At 39.3% G+C, this 21,196-nt stretch overlaps 1 protein-coding gene across 1 annotated transcript; it reads right to left on the reverse strand.

Annotated features, from left to right (window-relative positions):
- Positions 1-389: 389 nt before the first annotated feature.
- On the reverse strand, positions 390-16,697 carry LOC130183642 (cell division control protein 42 homolog). Its single transcript, XM_056399241.1, has 6 exons — positions 16,624-16,697; positions 12,735-12,839; positions 6,159-6,231; positions 5,780-5,889; positions 5,046-5,243; positions 390-3,621 (listed from the first exon to the last, which is right to left on the reverse strand). Exons 2-6 carry the CDS (start codon positions 12,837-12,839, stop codon positions 3,532-3,534), a joined length of 576 nt encoding a protein of 191 aa, XP_056255216.1. The 5' UTR covers positions 16,624-16,697; the 3' UTR covers positions 390-3,531.
- Positions 16,698-21,196: the final 4,499 nt, after the last annotated feature.

The following is a 21,196-nucleotide window of genomic DNA, read 5'->3' on the forward strand; positions in this document are numbered from 1 at the left end:
AATTTCTTTAAAACAAATTCACAACCAAAAATGTTGTCTTTCCGTTGCTGTGGAAAGTTCCTGAATATGAAAATTGTCTTCGACTATAAAAAAAGGACACCTTTTGAATTCTTTTTAAATTGGAGGGTTATTAAAAGTCATTGGACACGTTTTCTGAGTTCTAATTAATTTCCTGATACAACAATACTAGTCAATGTCTTATACATTTTGTTCATGAAAAGAAAGTTTTATTTCAAATAAAGAATGAAAAAAAACAAAACAGACACAATCAACAAGTGATCAGGCGTGAGTTGCCTGATGCAGATGATCAGAAAAGGAAAAGGTGGAGCAGAGGAATGTGGTTAAACTGTATGATAAGAAAAACAGAATCAAGTAAAGGTGAAACAACATTCAAGTACTGTTTTTATTATTTCCAAACACCCACCAGTTCCAACATTCATCTTTCAATACAGAGCAGAGTTTTCCACATCTGTAATTATTGCTTCAGCTGTTATTATGTTGTTGTTTTTTTCTGCGATTAGAAGCTTATTATCAGGATTGTTTAGTTTGACAAACCAGGCCAGTGATACTCACTCAAGCTGTTGGCACTCAACTGTCAAGTAAATGGTACAAATATCTAAAAAGAAAAAGGAAAATAAAAACTCAAGTGTCCAAAAAAAAAAAAAAAAAAGAAGCTAAAATAATGTTCCTCAAGAAACAATAAGGAGCAAAGAAAAAAAAAATATAATACTTGTAATCATTCATACATGAATCAGAATAAACCGTCATCTCCAAAACAATGGAAAAAATATATAAGCAGAGTGGAAGTTTAGTTCATTTTAATGGGAAATACCCTCAGTTTAAAGATTGAAATTGTTATCACCTCGGTACAGGACAATCAGTGTTAGGAATCTATTGTAGAAATGTAAGATCTTATTATCACCTGCATTTTCTTATTTGAAAATTATAGGAGCAACTTAAACAAAGCTCATCTGTGCAAAAACTCCTCACACGAATCTAAAGTTACTGTCTGTGAAGCTGCTTCTTGTGACATTACGAATTCAGGTCTGAGATCTGAGCTTCGAACACTGACGATCTCCCAGAGGCACAACAACACAGATGAACCTTTAAACTGAGCCGCATTTCCCCATTAAGGCCTCCGGGAGGTGCTGACACACCAACGAGCACTTGAGGTTCCAGTAGGGCCAGGAGAGAGAAGAAGGAGTGGACAATGTTTGAGGAGGTCCTGTGTGTGTGTGTGAGTGTTTGTGTGTGTGTGAAATGTTTGCTTCTCAGCCACATCTACTACAACAGCTTCACATATGGATTTCAAAATAAAAGTGACAAACATTTCAATTAGCAGATTCGATTTAAGCCTCAAACCTTTTGCTGTGTGGACTGACTTTGTAGGATTTGACTGGTTTTCAGCAGTAAGGCATATTTTAAGGCATTTACAGTCAACTTCTGTAGCAGCTGGAAGTTTGAATGGACAAACAGAACAAGTTAAGACTGTCACTGATGATGCAGTAACATGAAGGCATTTCTAATTTTTTTTTTTTTTGCACTTTAAAAATGACTACTTTTATCAGATGATGTCCTTTTATCTGCAATTCCTGGGGTTAATTACCACTTGGAGCATTCAATTATAGATTAGAAAAGTATGCAATTCTGGACTTTCAGGCCGTCACTCTTCCTCGCCACCAGAAACTCTGAGAGTTTACTTGCAGCAGAAAGTCCAGCTCTGAGACTTCTGTTTGTCTGCAGCAAAACTCATGTTGTGTTGATTAATGATGTTAAAATTCCTTGTGTAACACCTTCAGTCAATGCTCTATATTAGGTGGTATGTGGTTGTGATTTTCAGGAAAACACGTACTGGATCTCCACTGACAGTGTGACTCACAGCTCAGTGGAGCTGGAGTGTTCGGTTCTGGATGGGACGTGTCCCTGACGAGACGTCAGGACAGAGAAGTTAAAAAAAAAAAAGTGCTGTTATGTGCAAATGTTCGAATTGCCAAATAATCACCCTCTTTGTTGTCACGTGAAAACCCTGTGACTTCAACACGTTTCTCATGTTTCCAGACATTTGGAGGAAATTCTGAGGTTTGAATAATTTATTTCTGACATTTTGGAAAGCAGCATTTATCACATGACAGCAAGGAAGTCAGGTTTGTAACTTGTAACGCTCGTCTCTCTTGTTGTTAGATTACTGCAAATATGCATATTCATCATCATTAACTACTGCATCATGTACCTGTCTTTTATACTGCAAAGCAGATGTCAGTTAAGCTCCACTGGTTACCAGTTCTGGTCTCTTTCTACTGATATAGATGAAGTCAGGTTATAGTCACCACTGATTAGTAGATATTTTTTTTATTTTTTAACAACAACACTGTCGACAGTTGAACCTCTGGTCTCTGAGGCTGCAGGGAATGTAGATCAGCTGGATCATGTCTCTGCTTCGGGCATCTTTAAATTAAGCACCATTATTTTTTGCTTAAGGACAGCGTTCTTTCTCTTGTTTTAATCCGACTTTGTGCTGGTAACAAATATCACTGATGGTGCCTTCTCTTCTGACTGTCCAGATTTTATCTTCTAAATGTAAACTCTAACAGAAGCAGAGGTGGAAAGGATGCGATTACACCAGTATGTGTGTTATGCTTCAAAGAATTATTTTTCTAACTTTGGTCAGTTGTAAATGTGATGACAGCAACTTGCTCGATTTCAAACTTTTTGAAAGGACCTAACTACTTGGGTTAAATTGTGATTAGAATTATAATGGTTATGATCGAAGCAGCCATTCTCCTCCTCATAATTATCCAGAATGTGTCGAGTTTCAAATATAGCCGGTTCATTTTGCTTCTGGACTATGTTTCCATGATAGTGGGTCAGTTTGCAGTGGAAAAGACAAAATATCAGAAACATGTTATTTTTGTTTAACTCAGGTGGTAAAGTTAATATTGAAAGACCTAAATTAGTTCTCTAAATTCGATTGGTGCAGGACTCACATCAACGGCAAAAAAGGAGTGTGATCTACAGCTGTGTTCACTGAACAAACACATTTTTTTTCCCTCTGAAATTTATTCCACATATTTTATACAATTCTTTAGCTTGAAGATGTTTATAATCTGTGTTGGAAGCTTTTGAAAGCTTAAGAGAGTTGGTTTCCAGTTTCAGCTGTAACCGTGACTCCATCCACTGTCTGTATCTTTAATCTGAGATTCAAACCTCTCTACTGCGCGACCCGCCTCCTCCTGTTAACAAAAGCCTGTTTCCTGGTTAGGCGTGCTTTTCAAATGTGTTAGTTTTGTTATGGCGACACGTATCTATGACGAAAAATAAAGCCTGTGTCCGTTCCAACACCACACCCGCATTAAGTCACTAAGGCTGAAGGCACTGTTAAAACATGTGTCTGCCACATCCACCTTCACACCCTCCCCCCTCCCTTCGGTACTCCCTCCCTCTGTTCCCGTCTGGGTTTATCTCTTCCCCCCCGTCCACCTCCACTTCCACTTCCTCCTCCTCCTCCTCCTCCTCCTCCTCCTCCTGTGGCGTCTATAGCAGGACACAGCGCTTCTTGGGTTTGTTGTCTGGAGGCTCCAGAGCTGCCAGGATGGCCTCATCGAAAACGTTCTTCAGTCCCCTCTGAGACAAAGACAGAGAGAGAAAAACTGATGAGCTTTGTTTGCTCATAAAAATAAAACAAAGAACTGAGTGGAAACGCCAGAAATAACAAGAAAAAACAAAATATAGCAAAAATATTTTTCCGTTTGGTTCAGGTGGAAAAGTTCATCATTAAAGATAAACTGTGATAAAGGCTGACACAAAAATGTTTTACAAGAACACTTTGACTCTGTCGTGCCCGTTTTTTTTCTTCTTCTACTGCAGACAAAGCGTTCATGTCATTCTGCTACGGATCATCACAGACCTGTATTTCATTAGAAAACATAAGTATAAAAGGAGCAAATGTGTCAGGTGAGTACAGAACAGCTGGTTTTATTCCAGACAGGAGCTCTACGAATCATTCTGAAAGTCTTTCAGTATCTTTCAGTTCTCTCTGTTGAAATTTAGCAACTTCATGCAACAATCTAAAGGGTGACTGATCATCTTCATTCAGTGACATTGAAACTCAGTATGAGGTCTGTAATTTATTATTCCAATCACTGATTAATCTGATTAATCTGCCAATTATTGTTATATATACAGTATATTTGGAAGCTATTTTCTTGGGCATTTTATGTCTTTATTTGACAGTAGCAGTTACGACAGACAGGAAATGTGGGGAGAGAGAGCGGGGGAGTGACATGCAGTAAATGGTCTGGTCAGACTGGAGTTGAACTTGGGACTTGCTGCTGCTGTTTTTACGCCCATGTGTTACATGTATTAACCACGAGTCATGATTAGGTCGATGAAAAAAAAAAGAAAGAAGAAATTCGTGAAAAATGTCCCTCACAGTCATCTAGCGTCCGGTGTGATGTCTTCAAATGTCATGTTTTCTCTCATCAACAGTAATTCATTGAAAAGTAAAACAATAAGAAGCAGCACATCTTCAGTTATAGAGAGTGAACAATCAGATGTTTGGCATTTTTATCTTGAAAAAACGGCGTAAGCAATTAATCATTATTAAAACAGCTGCAGACTGTAAGATTAATCCACAATAGTTGGCGTTGCTTCTTTTGTTTGTGCAGCTGAGTTTTTCCTCTCCCACCCCGAACTGTAACTGATGGAGACATTTGTCAGAATTTTTTTCTAACTAAATAAAATAAAAAAAAAGACGTCAGAATATTTCCTGTTTATTCTGACGCCGTGCAAAGCAAATATAAGATGTGATCAATCAATCACTGTCTGCTGCATTAAGTCAGTCTAATCCAGACCTGTCTCTTCTTGCAATCAGTTTAGTAACTAGATGTTTCCACACTAACTAAACACTTGGCTTTTGAAACCTGAATTATCCGCTTCTTAATTCACAAAAGTGTGTAATAAATTCTTGTGACATTGTTATTGTTGAAGACATTTCTTTTTACTGTCCTTTAATGACCTGTCTACAAGAGTACGGCTGCAGATTCTACCTGCGTGAGAGCTGAACACTCCACGTATTTGACGGCCTTGAGCTCTCGGGCCAGCTTCTCTCCGCTCTCACAGGTTAGGGCTCGCTGTTTGTTCTTGGCCAGTTTCTCCAGAGTGTTGCTGTCGTCTCTCAGATCCACCTGAGTCCCGACCAGCAGGAATGGCGTCCGTGGGCAGTGGTGTGAAATCTCTGGCACCCACTGTGAAGACGGATGTCAGATTGTGTTGGGGCAGTTTCTGTCTCTAGCCATCTAGCACAACTCTGCTGCAACATACTGTTCTCTATTCCCCTAATGTTTTCGTTTTTCCTGCTTGAGCAAATTTAATTTATAATAAATAGTAATTTCACTGTACCTGTGCTGAAGGTTTACTGCAACTACTGAAAATCCCTGCTCCAAATCTGGATCATTGATTAGCTAAATGCTAATGGAAGGCTAAATCATCCACATGTGCAGAGATGTTGACAGTAACTTTCACACACTGAGACAGTAAATAAGTAAGAAAGTTTAACTTAAAGCTGTTTCTGTGGTTGTTAAACAGCAAAACAGTTCGAAAAAACAACTAATAAAAAAACAAAAAAAAAACAGATTGTGGTTCTAGTCCACTTTTTAGAATTTCTGTCTTCCTCCCTGTGGGATTAATCATTTTATCTTGTATCCGGACACAACACAAAACTCAACAGGAAATTATTGGTTATTGAAAAGGTGACCAGGTGACAGAGAGAGATTAAACAAACCTTCTCTCTGACGTTCTCAAAGGAGGAGGGTGATACGACGGAGAAACAGACGAGGAAGACGTCGGTCTGAGGGTAGCTGAGGGGTCGCAGTCTGTCGTAGTCCTCCTGGCCTGAGGGGGGAGACAACAACAACAAACTCTGATTCACAGCAAACAACAATAAACACTGAACAAAATGTAGCAAGTAAAGCTAAAATACAGAGACAGCCCTTTTACAGCTGAAACAAGAGCATCCTGAGATTAGCTGACACTTTCTCCAGCATTTTAGCTTTCTGCTACTGCAACAGATACTCCATTAATATCTAATATTAATAATACTCTATTAATTTATATTAATCAACACACAACCTTATAAACTGTAAGCAGGCTTTATTTTTTACCTGCAGTGTCAAACAGTCCCAGAGTGTATGGCTCCCCACCGATCATCACAGTCACTGCATAGTTATCAAACACCTGAGAGAAAGAGAGGGGTGAGGAGAGAGGGGTGAGGAGAGAGGGGTGAGGAGAGATGGGTGAGGAGAGATGGGTGAGGAGAGAGGGGTGAGGTGAGATGGGTGAGGAGAGATGGGTGAGGAGAGATGGGTGAGGAGAGAGGGGTGAGGAGAGATGGGTGAGGAGGGGGGCAGAATGAGGAATAATAAGAAGGTAAAGGTTGGAGAGAAAGACAGAGAGAGAGAGAGAGCACAAAGAAAAGGGGGGAAACAGGAAGTACATATGTGAAAAGATGTATGATTTAAGATCTTCTTCAGAACAAAACAGGAAATATAGTTCTCATTTTTAAACACACACATTGTTCTGTACTTGTACTTGTAAGGACTTTCAATGACATGAAGCATTCACTCCCTACTTACTTAAATCTACATAAAACAGTCTTTGAAGAAGAAGTGAGGACCAGACAAAATGTCTTCACTTTCCAAAAATGTCCATTCTGTCAAGGTCTGAAACTCACACTTCACAATGATGGCAGCACAAGAGCACGCACGCACGCACGCACGCGCACACGCACGCACGCGCACACGCACACACACACAGAGTTTCACATCACTGTAGCCCCCCCATTGTTGTTTCCCCTTTTTTGTACAAGAAAGGACAGGAAGTGTTGGAGTAGCTGGTTCTTACTTTTGGTTTTAAACCTTAATTATGTAAATTCACTGAAGTGTAGGTGTGTAAATACTGGGACAATGCAACAATATTTATCAGTGTCTTTCCAAAAAGATAGAAAAAAAAGTTGTTTTTTTTTTCTTTCAAACTGATCAAGATTTACTAACAGCCAATTTATTTCTCCAAATATTAATAACAGTAATCAATCTATGGGTGTGTTTTAATATTAAAATAAAATTAAAGCAAATCAAGTCTGCTTCTTCAGTAGCCTGATAATATGAATTATTTATAATTTTTTTCCACTTTATTCATTCAACAGGACCGTGTGTTCATGATAGCTGTTACGGGATGGGGTTTTTTAAATAATCCTAAACAATGAATACATGATGCAGCATTTGTGGGACGGATGTGTCATATGCAGTTGATTCATATATTGTGTAACTGGTGCTCGGGGCAATTAACACTTTTCACAATAAGCAAAGACAGGCTGATTTAAGCGCTGACATTTCTGTAAATGGAGTTTCAACAACCTGCACAGCTGTGACAGTAACATCCACACTTGTGGCCATTAATCAGGTGCTATTGTTTTGGCTTTGGCGCACACACACACGCACACACACACACACACACACACACACACACACACACACACACACACACACACACACACACACACACACACACACACACACACACACACACACACACACACACACACGACCTATGGTCTTAATTCTGCCTACAAAGCTGCGATTATATGGTCAATTATTTCATCATCTGTGGGAAACAACAGTCAAGGAGCTCAACCTCAGACCTGCTTGAATCACTGACCAGATTTAGCGATGTGGGCGTTTAGAGGTCTGCAATCAGGCTGCTGCTTCAGGACTGTGAAGCTGTGATTTAATCACATTTCACAGTGACAGTGGTGTCTCTCTCTCTGGCAACATAAATCTGAATAACATCGCAATTATGTTCTTAAATTGTTACTGGCTTGTGGGAATACGGGACATAACCTGTTTCCAAGGGTAGGGCCTTCTATAACTAATAACGCATGTAAATGTAGTATCTTATTCAATTCAGCAGCTAAATTGACCATAATCAGGTTCAAACCATTTTAAATGTCTGTAAATATCCACATTACAGAACGATTAGAGAATCCGTGTGGTGTTGAAGAATGTGAACAAGCTGAATGCTGGCAAAGGGAGTATTGCTGTGGTGCTGTTCAGGTGAACCGACTCGCTCCCCTCCTCCCTGTTTCATCACAGTCGTACCTTCAGGCTGCTGCCATGTGCAATAACAAACAGCACGGCCCCGACATGCCTGCTAACCTCAGCTTTGTGAGCGGGGCGGTGAACTGAAGCAGGGAGGGTTTTATACTCGCTGTGCCTTGCTTGAATACACAGCACGGCTTCGACATGTCGACCTGCTGTGGCCCGCTGTAACCTGCAGACAACCGTTTGATTTTAATGACGCTCCGTAAGCACAGGCAGGCTCCGGATGAACTACAGGATGTAGCCTGTAGGATAGGAAAGTACATCAAGTGTTACAAACATGGATTTAAGCTGCGTTTCCTCCTGTATCTGTTTGGTCTTTATTTACAGAGGCAGGCTCACAGTGGGTGACTGGAAATGCTGGTTGAACAGTTTGTCTGTAGCAGCAGTTAGCAACACACTGAAAGCTGGCATCTTTGATCAGATAGTCTCTGATTTAAATGATTATTTTGCCAGTTTAAGATTTTCTTTTGGCAAGTTCTTCTGCACTTGCTAAATTAGAATTTTGGACAAGGCTGGATTACCAACCAGGCAAAGTGGGCAACTTCCCAGGGGCCTCAAAAGCCTCAGATTTACTCCGTATGATTTGGGGCCATGTAATTTGTACCACTGAAGTAGAATATTAACAGTGACAGGTCCTCCATGTTGTTGCCTTCTCCCATCAAAATCCACTATTAGGACCTTTATTGCTTTAGTTTACGTTTGCTGTAAAGTTTTGTTTTATGAAACTGCAATTTATTTGTTTTAATTATCAAGTATTTTCATATTCATTTATATTTTTCAGATTTATAATATTTTCTTTGATAATTGATTGATTGTTTGAAAAATGTCAGAGAATATTCACTGAAGCTCAAATGAACATAATTAAATGTCTGAATAAATTGTCAGAACAGCTGGCTGATGATTTTCTGTCAGCTGGTGAGGCATGCTATCGGCACTAGCACTGAAAATTTCCAGCATCTTCAAACAAAGCCTCATCGTTGTAAACCTGATTTCAAAATAAAAGGTTTGTCATTTAGGGACATACATTTATTGGAGTTTAATGAGAAGATCCATACCTGTCAATCATACCTGTCCAGAGTTAAAACCAGCATGTTGCTAATGCTAACATGCTCACAATGAATGCTGAAGTGCCGTTTAGCAGATATCATGATTATCATGTTCACCATCACACTTTAGGCTGTTAGCATGCCATCATTTGCTAATTAGCACTAAACACAAAGTGCAGCTGAGGCTGACGAGATTGCGATTAGGTTGGCAGGTTTTTTTACACAAAAAAAAAATGGACAAATTAAAATGTTGGCCCTCTGGTGGTGCTAGATCTCATAGGATCATTTAAGTTGTTAAAATTCATCCTCTGGGGATTGTAAACATCTGTATAAAATTTAATGGTGATAGCTGTTGAGATATTTCAGTCTGGACCAAAGAACTGGACCAACCGACTGACAGACATCAGCATCCTTAGAGCTGTGCTGCAAGCATGACATAAAAATGATATCGTCATAACAACTTGCAGGTTTTGTTTTTCCAGACTAAGAGAAAGCTTTGGACTTCACTCAGAAAGAATGACAAGACAGTTCAGGTTGTAACGCACAAACATGCACAGCAACATACACACAAACACACACAGGACGAAGTACAAGTCAGTTCAAGTTTAGCAGAAACATACTGTGATATGTTGAGGCACGGCGGAGGGGTGAGGCACTGAGACACACACACTCATATAGTTCAATAAAAATACAAGCCCCACACACACACACACACACACACACACACACACACACACACAGAAGCAGATACAGTTTTGTGATGATAATGTGTTTGGATGGAGCTCAGACTACAGAAGCTGCTGGTAACAGTCTGATCACAACACAGACGAGTCACTGTGGAAAAGAGCCGCAGCCACACAGAACACAAGCCAGAGAGTATTTGTGTTATTTAGAGCTGCAACGGTCCAGATGAAACGTTACAGATGTGACATTAGATTCTTGTGAGGCCACATGTTTTTGAGGAATTATTTCCTAGAAGAGACTTCCTCTTCCTCTCTCCTGATTTGTTATTGCGGTGGCTGTCAGCTGACTGACAGGAAACAACACAAACACACAATAGCGTTAAGACGAAATAAAAAGTTTGTGTATGGTCACAGGGATGAATTTATTTCTGTAACAGCTGTTCACACTTAAGGAGAATGAGCAGAAGTCAGTGTCTTCCTCTACTGATATCTGACACTGTGCTGAGACTGCCAGAAGGATGAAGAAGAGGATGACAGTGTGTAAAAACATTAGCTCTCGCTAAATACAATAATCTTATTTAAAGGGCGAGCAGCTGAAAGGTTGAAAGTTTTTAGTGTTTTGTTCAGCGCCGCTGGTCATTCAGCTCGGGGCTGCACGACAACCAATCAAACCATCAGTTGTGATCGTTGGTTTCAAAGGTTTAAGATAAATCTACAATATTTGTCATGGGGACAACGGGATACAACAGGCAGGAGCAGGATGTTAGGTGTGCAATAAAAATAATAATGGGTCACAAAACAATGCGACAATATTCATTTATTTCAAGAATAAAGTTTTTAAAAGTAAATAATTTTTTAATTGTTCACTATGACAAAGTATCAAAATAAACATCCCGCAATAATAAAAAAATTTTATTTTAATATTTTTTAATTATTTATTATTTTCAACTTTTTCTTGTTGATAAGACAAGAATGATTCAAACTCTCCAGAATAAAGTTGATGTTTATGACGTTTTTCTTGAAATTATGACTTTATTTTTACAATGTTACAACTTACTTCTCAAAATATTTCAACTTTATTTTAAAGTACTGTAACTTTATTCTTTATTATATTACAATATTATTATGTATTGTGAGTAAATGTACTTTATCTAGTTGCCCACTTTAAATAGTAAATATGAATAAGTGACATGTCTCCATATTTAAATCTAACTATGAATTTATACGAGGTGCGTGAGACAGTCAGACAGGAAGAAGAAGATAAAGCTGAGTCAGCACTGTTGGTTCTGTAATCCTCTGATAACACTGTGCTGACCACTGACAGATGGAGCGATGTGGTACCAATAGAAAACAGTAGAGAATTACTCATCAGTTAGCAGCCACCGCTCGGTGAAGCTGCCCATCAATTGGGGATACTTCAGATATTTCCAGCAGCACGGTCCTGCATGTCAACAGTCGGTCAGCTGTTTTCTGACTGTCCCAAACCAAAAAGTCAGAGTTTGCAGGATCGATGAGGCTGAGGCGACAGTCTGGATTTTATATCAGTCTCCAGAGGCTTTGAGGCTGCTGCACCCTGATTGTGCTGCTTCAGCATGACACAACACTTCTGAATAGTGAAGAGTCAAACAGGAAGTGTAGGGAGACAAACTCGCTGCTGGTACATGAAAGTAAACAACTGTACATGTACACATACATATACAGTACTGTGCAAAAGATTAAGGCACTTTAGATGTTTAGATTCTATTCCATCATCAGGAGGTCTCAGATTCATTCTGCAGCAGGACAAATGAGCCCAGAACATGCAGCCAGAGTCATAAAGAACAATCTTCATAGACAAAAAGAACAAGGAGTCATGCAGAAGATGTTCTGACCCCCACAGATCCCTGATCTCAACATCATGAATTCAGTCTGGGATCACATGAAACCACAGAAGAACTGTGGCAGATGCTGGAACAACCTGCCTGCCAAGAACCTGAAGAAGTGAGTGCAGGTTGTGCTGAAGAGAACTGGTGCTGTTCATAGCAAATACTGATTTGATTAGTTTTTTTTCTGTTTGCTGCTCTTTGTATGAAGTTAACTGATCAATAAAAACTATTCATGACATTATTTTTGAAAGCATGTCCTCAGTTTGCTTGTAGGGCCAGAAGCTTTCGCACAGTCCTGTACATACACATATATAAACCCACACAAACACACAAAAACAGGCTGCAGTCGTAAGAATCCACCCAAACAGCAAGAACCAAACACACTGGGAAAACATCACCAACACACTTGTGATTGAGAAAAACAGCAACTTCTTTTTTTCAAATGCTGTTCCTGTTTCATAAATGTATGTCTCTCAAAAGTGCAGACATGGTCCAGCCTTCTGACAATGTAACATTAGTTTCGGTGACACTCCATCGTCCTTTTCATGTCTGTTCAGTCCAGACAAACTATAAACAAGCACGACTTCCTGTGTGACAGGAAACAGCCACAGGTGTTAGCTGCAGAGTGTTCAGAGCAGTAAATGGAAAACGTTATCAGAGATATTATTAGGGAGGAAACAAACTTAAAGAACAGAATAGTCCCCAAAGATGGCTGTTGTATGACAAGTCTCGCCCCGCCTCTGAAACATCCAATCATGTGCCATGTTAAAATCTTAACGATACCCATCCCTACTCTCTCCCCTGGTCTTGTTAGCCTGAAATAACTGCCTCAGGGCGGTGCCAAGATGGCTGCCGAGCGGCAAGACCCACCTATAAGGACTTTGACGTAACTACTACAGAGTGTCACTTCTATGTCAGTCATGATCAGTTTGCCGCAGTGAAATGAAAATTGTCAGGTGATTTGTTTGCGTTATTAGTCCTACTCACCGTGGGGACGTATTCAGAGGGAAACTTGTTGGTGGTGTAGGAGATGAGCAGGCAGGTCTTCCCCACCGCACCGTCACCCACCACCACGCACTTTATAGTCTGCATCTGAGGAGGAGGAAGGTAGAGGAAGAGTGAAGGTGAGGCAGGGAGGTCAGGGAAAGAGAAGGTCATTCACACTTTTTGACTGAAAAGCTCTAAGTAGGCGAGGAGACAAAAACCGTCCATACCTCGGGCTGACGTCGGACTTCACTACTTTTTGATGACTGACTGAAAAGTGTCAGTAGCTCTAAGTATCAAAAACCGTACAAGTACAAAAGTTGGCATCAAGTGCTTGGTCAGACTCTTGTACAAGAACTTTGCCTGAATAAAACACTGTTTTTGTTTTATGCTAAAACAGATTATACTACTCCTACATGTAAATTATCAAACCATAACCTATCTGAACCATTCATTTTATTTCATCTAATGGTTTTATTTACATCTGCTGAGTTTAAGACACTTATTCCAAAATACATGAATAATATGAAATTTACTGATGGAAATTAGTTCAACTGATTACTTGAGTAAGAGAAATTTCATAGTAAATTATAATTTGAGGAAGTAAATTCTTAATAGACAAATATTTGATAATTACAGCTTCACATATGGAGAGAGGTTCTTGATTTTTCACTTTCATATTGGTTAATTTCAGTTCTCTGCTATTTGTCTTTAAGGCAGAAAGAAAGGAAAAATAAGCAATTTCAACACCCTATAACTTGTAATAGGCACTTTGCTTTTCATACTAATATACAACTACCAGAATAATCAAGAGGGTAATCACTGGATTAATTGGTAATTAAAGTAATCATTTGCTCCAGTTGTGATTTAATAATTAGATTACATAATTGTGCCGAAATGAATCTTTTTCCTTTTCATAACTGAACACCGTATCCAGTGTTGCGCAGTTTCTGTGTTTTATTTCTTTGCTCTCAAAATATCCCAGACACTCTTAAAATCCAAAATCACAGATTATATTTGCAAGTTAAAAGCAGCGTGTAAGCGATGATTTATTGTTTTAAGGTTAAAAGTATGATCTCTCCTTTTTCGTCCCATTTGAAACTTCTGACTTTCGCAGAAGTGACATGATTAGTCAATCACCCTACAGGGAACTGACAGAAAAATAACGTTTTGATAAACGATTAATCCTTCAAGTCATTTTTAAGCAGCTTCTCAAACGTGAATATTTGGAAGTTTTCTTAGTTTCCTATGCTTTTAAAATGAATCAATTTGGGATTTGGACTCAAAAAAAAAACATGAATTGAAGACTTGTCAACTTGGGCTTTAAGAAAGTGTGATGAGCATTTTCTGACATCTTATGGACCAAACAATAATATTAATCAAGAAAATACTTGGTAACTAAGGCGGGTAGCCTGTAGACAGATAGTAAAATTCCTTCTCCACTTTTCCTCGTCTTGTCTTGTAAGTTTCATGTAAACAAGCTGCAGCCTTCTGTCTGTCTGTGTCAAGGTTACCTGGGGTGACATGAGCATCTGTAAGCAGACTGAGTGAGAGACAGTTGATGGAAACAGTGGTAGCTGTGTAATGCCATGTTTACTACACACTGTCTGGAGATCCTGTGACCACACTGACGCCGAGCAGCTCGCATACCCACGCTGCTGCTTCATTAAGGGGCACAATGGTAAAGGGGTATGGTCTGCCACTTCATCACTGGCTCTTTGTTTGAGCCATTTGGCAGTGGCAGCACTCAGCTGAACTCTGATGAGTCAGGGACAAGTTAACTGGTCATCTGCAGGGACGATGACACCAGTTATGTCAGAACAATTCACTCCACAGTGATCATTTTTAATGTGGCGGTTAGTGGCAGCCATGTCTTTTAAATGCACTATTGTTTCTTCTACACAATATTATCTTCATCGAGGTGGTTCTGTTTTGCAATCAGCAGCGCTTAGAGATGCAGAAAGAGATTATTTTAACTACTGGCTCAGCATTTATTTTAATTAATGAACCACTCTTTAACTGGATAGGGGTTAATTTTTTTGAAATTGAACAACTGCTCAACAACTCTTATGAAATTTCATCTTTCACAGAAGGCTTAACTAAAATTCACAAGTTACCAGCGGCTTACTGATGAAAAGATTAGATGATTAATCGATTTGTGCAAAAGTAACTGTGACATAAATGTGACATAAAATGTCACACTTGTCATTTTCAGATTCTCAAATGTGAGGATTTTATCCTACTTTGTTTGTCTACAACTATGAACTATGATTTGAAAGATATCAGGTGAAAGTAATTTTTCAATCCAAAAATAAATCAAACTAATTTAGGATTATATTCTTGATTAATCGGATCCATTGATTTCTTCACAAAATATCTGAAAATATAATTACCAGACCCAATTCTTAAGAAATGTGAATTTATCACCTTGCACTCTGGGGAATTTTAATGAGCAATTTTACATTATTTTGACATTTTATAGACAAAGCTATTTAACCAGCAGTTAACCAACAAAATATGTAGATTAATTGATGATGACAATAACTGCCTGCAAGTAGCCTATTGCATGTATCTGCACCACTGAGGCTGTGAAAACAAATTCACCCAGAATTTCAAATTCAAAAGTAATGTGCTCACTGTTAAACAAAAAAACAGAGAAAACCTAAACGTTCATGTGTCTGAGAAGCTGGAACCAGAGAATGTTTGGCATTTCTGGTGGAAAAATGACAAAAACAATTCATTGATTATGAGAACAGTTGCCAATTCATCAATCATCTTGCTGATAAATCAACCAAAACATTTTCAGCTCTAATTAACTTTGATCTACAGCCAAAAAAATCGAAATCATTCCTTTCCAGCTGCAACTAATGATTATTTGCATTATCAATTAATCTGATCATTACCTTCTCAATCAATTAGTGTATAAAATGTCAAAAAACTGCAAAAATTACCCGAAATTCCCCAAACTCCAAGGGTGACGTCTTCAAATATTTTATTATGTCTGACTTACAGTTCAAGCCTGAAGAAATTTTCAAATTAAAAGGCTTAATTGATTATCAAAATACTTGCAGTTTAATTTTCAATAAATCAATAATCAAAACTGGAATCAATCAATTTTCGGTAAGATATTACTTATAGGAAAATATACAAAAGCTGTATTTCCTTCAACATTGCTGCTAATTGACTTACATATCGTATACGAATTTTAATAGTCTCACAGACGGCTAACTTATTTATTTTTGTTGTTAAGCCACACATTGTGTGATATCCATCTCATTCCAAACAAGTTTTATTGCTTTTCGGTCACTTCCGCATAGAAAACTGTGGCGATAACCTACAAAAAACATCATTAACGCCTTTCTCGCAGATCAGCTTGTCTGTTAGTTTGTTTGTATATAATTAAAAGTTATTAAAGTATGTTACAACCTGTTGACAGGATTTATAAGCAACTAAATGTTGAAAAGTTCACTCCTACGAACCTAGCTAACGTTAGCGAAGTTGGGTCGGTAGCTAATTTACATCCGCCAGACCCCCACCCACAACAAAAAGGCCTGTTTGAAATGAGTTAAAAATAAACACGTTCACAAAATAACACCTTATAGGCCTACATAAGTGTTGCCTAAGAGACAATTAGCCTTGCTGTTGCTCTGGTTAACCAGTGAAAACAGACCGGTAAATTTCAGCAGAGATTTAACAGCCAAGCTAGCGGAAAGTTAGCTAAAGGAAATGGTTTGTTTTGACAGCTGCCGGTTAGCAGAGTTAGCCGTCGGCGGGCTAACAGTCACAGATTTTACAATGACAAGAGTGACTCTGAAGAATCACAATATTTCAGCGGTGATATTTCAGTATTTAACGTCGGTAAATCACAGTTAAAAACTGTTACAGTTCCTACCTTCTCTGTTCTCAGCCGCCGGAGTGCTGGTAATGTGGTGCGACGTTCAGGTGCTTCCTGTAAACTCCCACTTCCCCCAGTGCGGAAGTCGGAAATGTTACTTATGGTATGTTCGAGTTCCTCTGGTTTTATTGTTGCTAATAAAAGTAATGACTTGGTATTTTCAACACGTGGTGTCTGGTTCACGTTATTTTCACAAAAAGACGAATAATTTCACCTTGTAAATTCAAAAAAAGAATTCAACCTTTACGTTTATATCATTAAAACTTATGACATTAAAAAGGCTTTAAACCCCCTGATTTTTTTGTCTTATTTTTGTTTACATACCTGTTCAATTTGTTTGGTATCCCTGTACTTTAAGTCCCCTATTAAGAATTTTAAAGCAGTATATAAACAATCAATGTTTTATAACACACTATGTAGTTGTAAACAGATTTAATTGTTTATTAATCTATTTATCAACAACTAAAATCCTGTGGAGGCTGGTTTATAAACTGATATGAATTACAATATAGGCCTAGTAAAACACACTTGTAAGAGTACAAAATATATCTTCATAGGAGAATGTCATGTTGCCTACAACTACATTATATAGCAAGGAACCATTTAATTGCTGCAGATACAATATATGGCCAAATTTTCATTTTTTGTTGAAACTATTTCAGAAAACTAATTGGCAGCTGTAGTTTGTGGTGCTGTTGAATTGTTTTAGATTATCCTGAGAGGTGTCTTTAATATTTTGTCCACCCCATTTAAATTCCAAAGACTGAGAATGAACCTCTATGTGGCCACAACATGATCTGTTAGACATATTTATAACCTTATGGCAGCAGTCTGTGTTTTGCTCTTTCTCTCTTTATACATGCCAAAAATGCCCCTGTACACAAACCAGCTCCTTAAAGAGCTAGAAAGAATTGTTACCACTCAAGCTGAAGCTAAACTGTGATGATAATGTCCCAAATGAGATGAACAAAACCATCAGGTATGAATGGAGTTTCTGTGTTGAAGCATGTAGAAGGAAATATGAATCAAAAAAATGGTGGAATAATAAAAAGTCTTTGAACCTAAATAATTGTCCCAATTTGGTGTGGTAGAACAGTCCCTGAAGGCAGCATCAGGGCTGGTCTGGTCAGCAACATCTGTGGATCTATTTAACATTTACGTCGGTTCACTTCAGTTTTTAAACCAAATATTTTTGATTAAATGCTCTGATTATTGCTCAGCTGCTTGACATAAATAATTAGCCTTTGATTTGATTATGTATCATAACAATTATCCACTCATAACAGTAAACATAACAGCATGGATATTTACAGTATTTCCACAGTCATTCTGATGCAGTGTCTATTGAGAACCGCTACAGACTGAAAGACAGGCTTGTCTCTGAATGACCACCAGAGGGAGATGAAGCGCACTGTCTGTATTTTCAGGGTTAACGCACTGCATTGTTTACAGTACCGACATACAGTTTTGACAACCTGTGATACAGGGCATTCATTTGATATCAGCTCCAGGCATCTTCATAGATTATTGTTCAACTGTGGATAAACAGTTCACATCATATGTGTGTGTACTGTATGCATAAACTACATATAACTGTGTGCATTTTTGTTAAATATTGTATGAAATAAAAGTCAAGAGATTGTCAGGTGGTTTATTTTGGTTAAACTAAAAAAGGAAGTGAGTGTTTAGGATGAGCGGTGATAGCATGTTCATCAACTGGGAATCAGTGGAACAATATGAAAAGCAGAGAGAACATAAGAAAGACCCTCTGTATTCTGTTTTTTTGTTTTGGCCGGCCTGGGCAGCAGGGATGTGCTGTAGGTGGAGGGGGGATCATGCTGAGGGAAAGGCCAGTCGACCTTCAGTGGTAACACGGCAGAAAATGAGATAATTACAATGCAAAGCACTTCTCCATTACCCTTTCCCTCCGGATGGCTTCTCTCTTTCTCCCACTTCACAAGCATTTCGTTGCACTTTGGTCTCCTCACCGCTCTTCTCTTTGTTGCTACCTCCTCGTCTCTCTCTCTTTCTCTCTCTCTCTCTCTCTCTCTCTCTCTCTGTATGTGTGTGTCTCTATCAGTCGCTCACCCGTGGCTAACCAGGGGGATGGATGTCAAGGACGTTGTGCTGCTTGTCTCCCAAAGATAATCCCATTAAACTCAGGAATTTAATTATAGATTATCTCACACACAAACAGACATAAACACACACACACACACAGGCATACACACATGCATGCACACCCAGAAACATGCACACAAGTAGACTTCCGCACTTGCCTTGTGCACACAATCCAGATACACACAAACACATGTGCATGCATAAAAATATAAAAATGCAGAGACTGCTTCGCCAAGATAATACTCATCAATGCAAAGACATTTTAACCCACACAAAGACATGTAGACACACACACACACACACACACACACACACACGCTAAACACACACTAGCTTCACCCTGTTGCCCTGTCAGTGTGTATCAGTGTCACCCTCCAGTCGGCATTAACAACTTCACCAGTCTGTTTTTAGAGCAGCAAGGACAGAGCACTACGCGACTCTGCACTACACAGAGGAAGTAAAACAAAGGAGGTCACAGCTCCACAGAGCTCATTGGCTGTTACTGGTTTACACTAACAAACAGGATAAATGTGCAGGAATCTTCAGACGCACTGATGACAGTTTTATTACGGCCGATACGTGTTTACATTAAATACAGTTTGTGTGCTGTGTTCAAAGAGCACACAAACATCAATACATCATTATAGCTCTGTTGTAAGTTATGTAAGTTATAATGAATATAAGAAACTAGTATCTATTATATTAGTAGGCCTACGTAAAAACAGCAAAGCAATGAGACATATAGATTTCCAATTAGATGGTTTAAGAGGGCACTCTTAGATGTAGTTCTGGTTAACAGCTCAACCAAAATAGTAAGTCAGCAAATGCAGGTTACCATAGCAACAATACTTTTTTTTTCTGCATTCACTAGCTGTGTCCCAATTCAGGGGACGTATCTTTCGGACGACCTGGTCTACGAAGGCCACTGTCGTAGGCTGTGAAGGCGACGTGACCACGCCGCCATTAAGGTTTGGTTCGGCTCAAGTCAAAACACAACTGCTTAGGGTCAAAACAGCTACTTTGTTAAGGTTAGGGGACGCTTGTTGTCGTGGTTACGGCAATAAACACTTAAAGTTGGAGATCCACCATGGTGTGATGGAGCTACAAGAGACCAACGGTGGCTGTCAGAAGGAAACAGGAAACAAACGGTCTCCTGTGTAAAAGTTCAACATTTTGATTGTTTCCTTTTGGTCCCAACAAACGAGAGTCATGACTCCTACGACTTCGAGCAAAAACATGCTGTGCGCCTTTTTTGTCACTTTTAGGCACTTGCTGAAATGACGGATGGTGTCGATAGTCTCTGTGTGTGTTGCTAGGTCAATGACACACTTGCTTTAAACGACGCTTTCACGTGCACATTCTGGCTACCTTGCACGACCTCGGAAAGCCTTGGCTGCGGATGCCCTCAGAAATCAGTATCAGGACGTAAGATCGGCAGTGAGTTTTGGATTTATCACAGCGATAACAGAAAGCTTTGAATACGGCTGACGTACCATCGACGACGTTGCCACTGCCGTTTTCTGTGTACATTGTGGAAAAGCGATAGTTCACGGTGATGATTTCCTGTTTACGCACGTTCACACCAAACGCATGTTCAAGGACGCTGTTGAAGTTTGTCTGGGCTCTGACGTATAAGACGTTCGGGAAACTGTTTTTGCAATTGTCTCCTGTTCTCACTAAATATATTATAGACTACACTTCACCACCTACAATGTCAGACGCCTTTGTCCATGCATTGTTTTGTTGAATTTGTCCCTGTAAGCAAACAGGGACAGGACAGGACGTAAAGGATGGGGAGACCCGCCGCCACAGTTATAGAATCTCCTCCGTTGTGCTTGGGAACAAATGTTTGATGGGAACTAAAGTTTACACGATTGTGTGCTCTAGTGTTCTTCAGAGCGAAGGACTTTTACACTTGTACATTCCAGAAGGTTTCCTGGGCTGGTTGCTGCGCCACTGTTCGCCGCCGAAAGATGCCAACTCACACAGAAAATCAATGACTTCCGGTCACTTTTGACGTTTTCGCCACTTTTCGGTCTGGACGTACAGTCGGAGTTTATCCTTTATGAAGATTGTACATTGACAGTCATGATAATTTTGGTCTGTGAGGTTGTCAGTAGCTCACCTGGATCAGCCAGGTGCCTAGTGTAAAGGTCACGCTGAGCAGGACTGGACCAACAGAGCAGCTGCCAAAATCCAAATAAATCGATCATTTGGCACCTTTACTGCTTTCAAAGAGGTTTCTGCTGCTGCTTTGTTTTCAGATCACACACACAAACACACACACACACACACACACACACACACACACACACACACACACACACACACACACACACACACATACACCTAGACATCATCATGTCTGAGTGTGTTGGAGTAGGATGGATTATGTAACTGTATATACATCGACTGAACCCCACTGCAGCACCAGAGAAAGACAGGGAGA

This window comes from Seriola aureovittata, chromosome 16 (assembly GCF_021018895.1).
Source record: "Seriola aureovittata isolate HTS-2021-v1 ecotype China chromosome 16, ASM2101889v1, whole genome shotgun sequence".
In the NCBI taxonomy this organism is placed as follows: domain Eukaryota; kingdom Metazoa; phylum Chordata; class Actinopteri; order Carangiformes; family Carangidae; genus Seriola; species Seriola aureovittata.

What these genes read in the sequence shown, in the direction of transcription:
- LOC130183642 (XM_056399241.1), bottom strand. Translation starts at nt 12,839, where the DNA reads ATGCAGACTATAAAGTGCGTGGTGGTGGGTGACGGTGCGGTGGGGAAG. An exon ending in TTGAGAACGTCAGAGAGAAG is followed by an intron (nt 5,244 to 5,779) that starts GTTTGTTTAATC and finishes CCGTCTTCACAG; the next exon opens with TGGGTGCCAGAGATTTCACA. An exon ending in AGTGTTCAGCTCTCACGCAG is followed by an intron (nt 3,622 to 5,045) that starts GTAGAATCTGCA and finishes TCTTTGTCTCAG; the next exon opens with AGGGGACTGAAGAACGTTTT.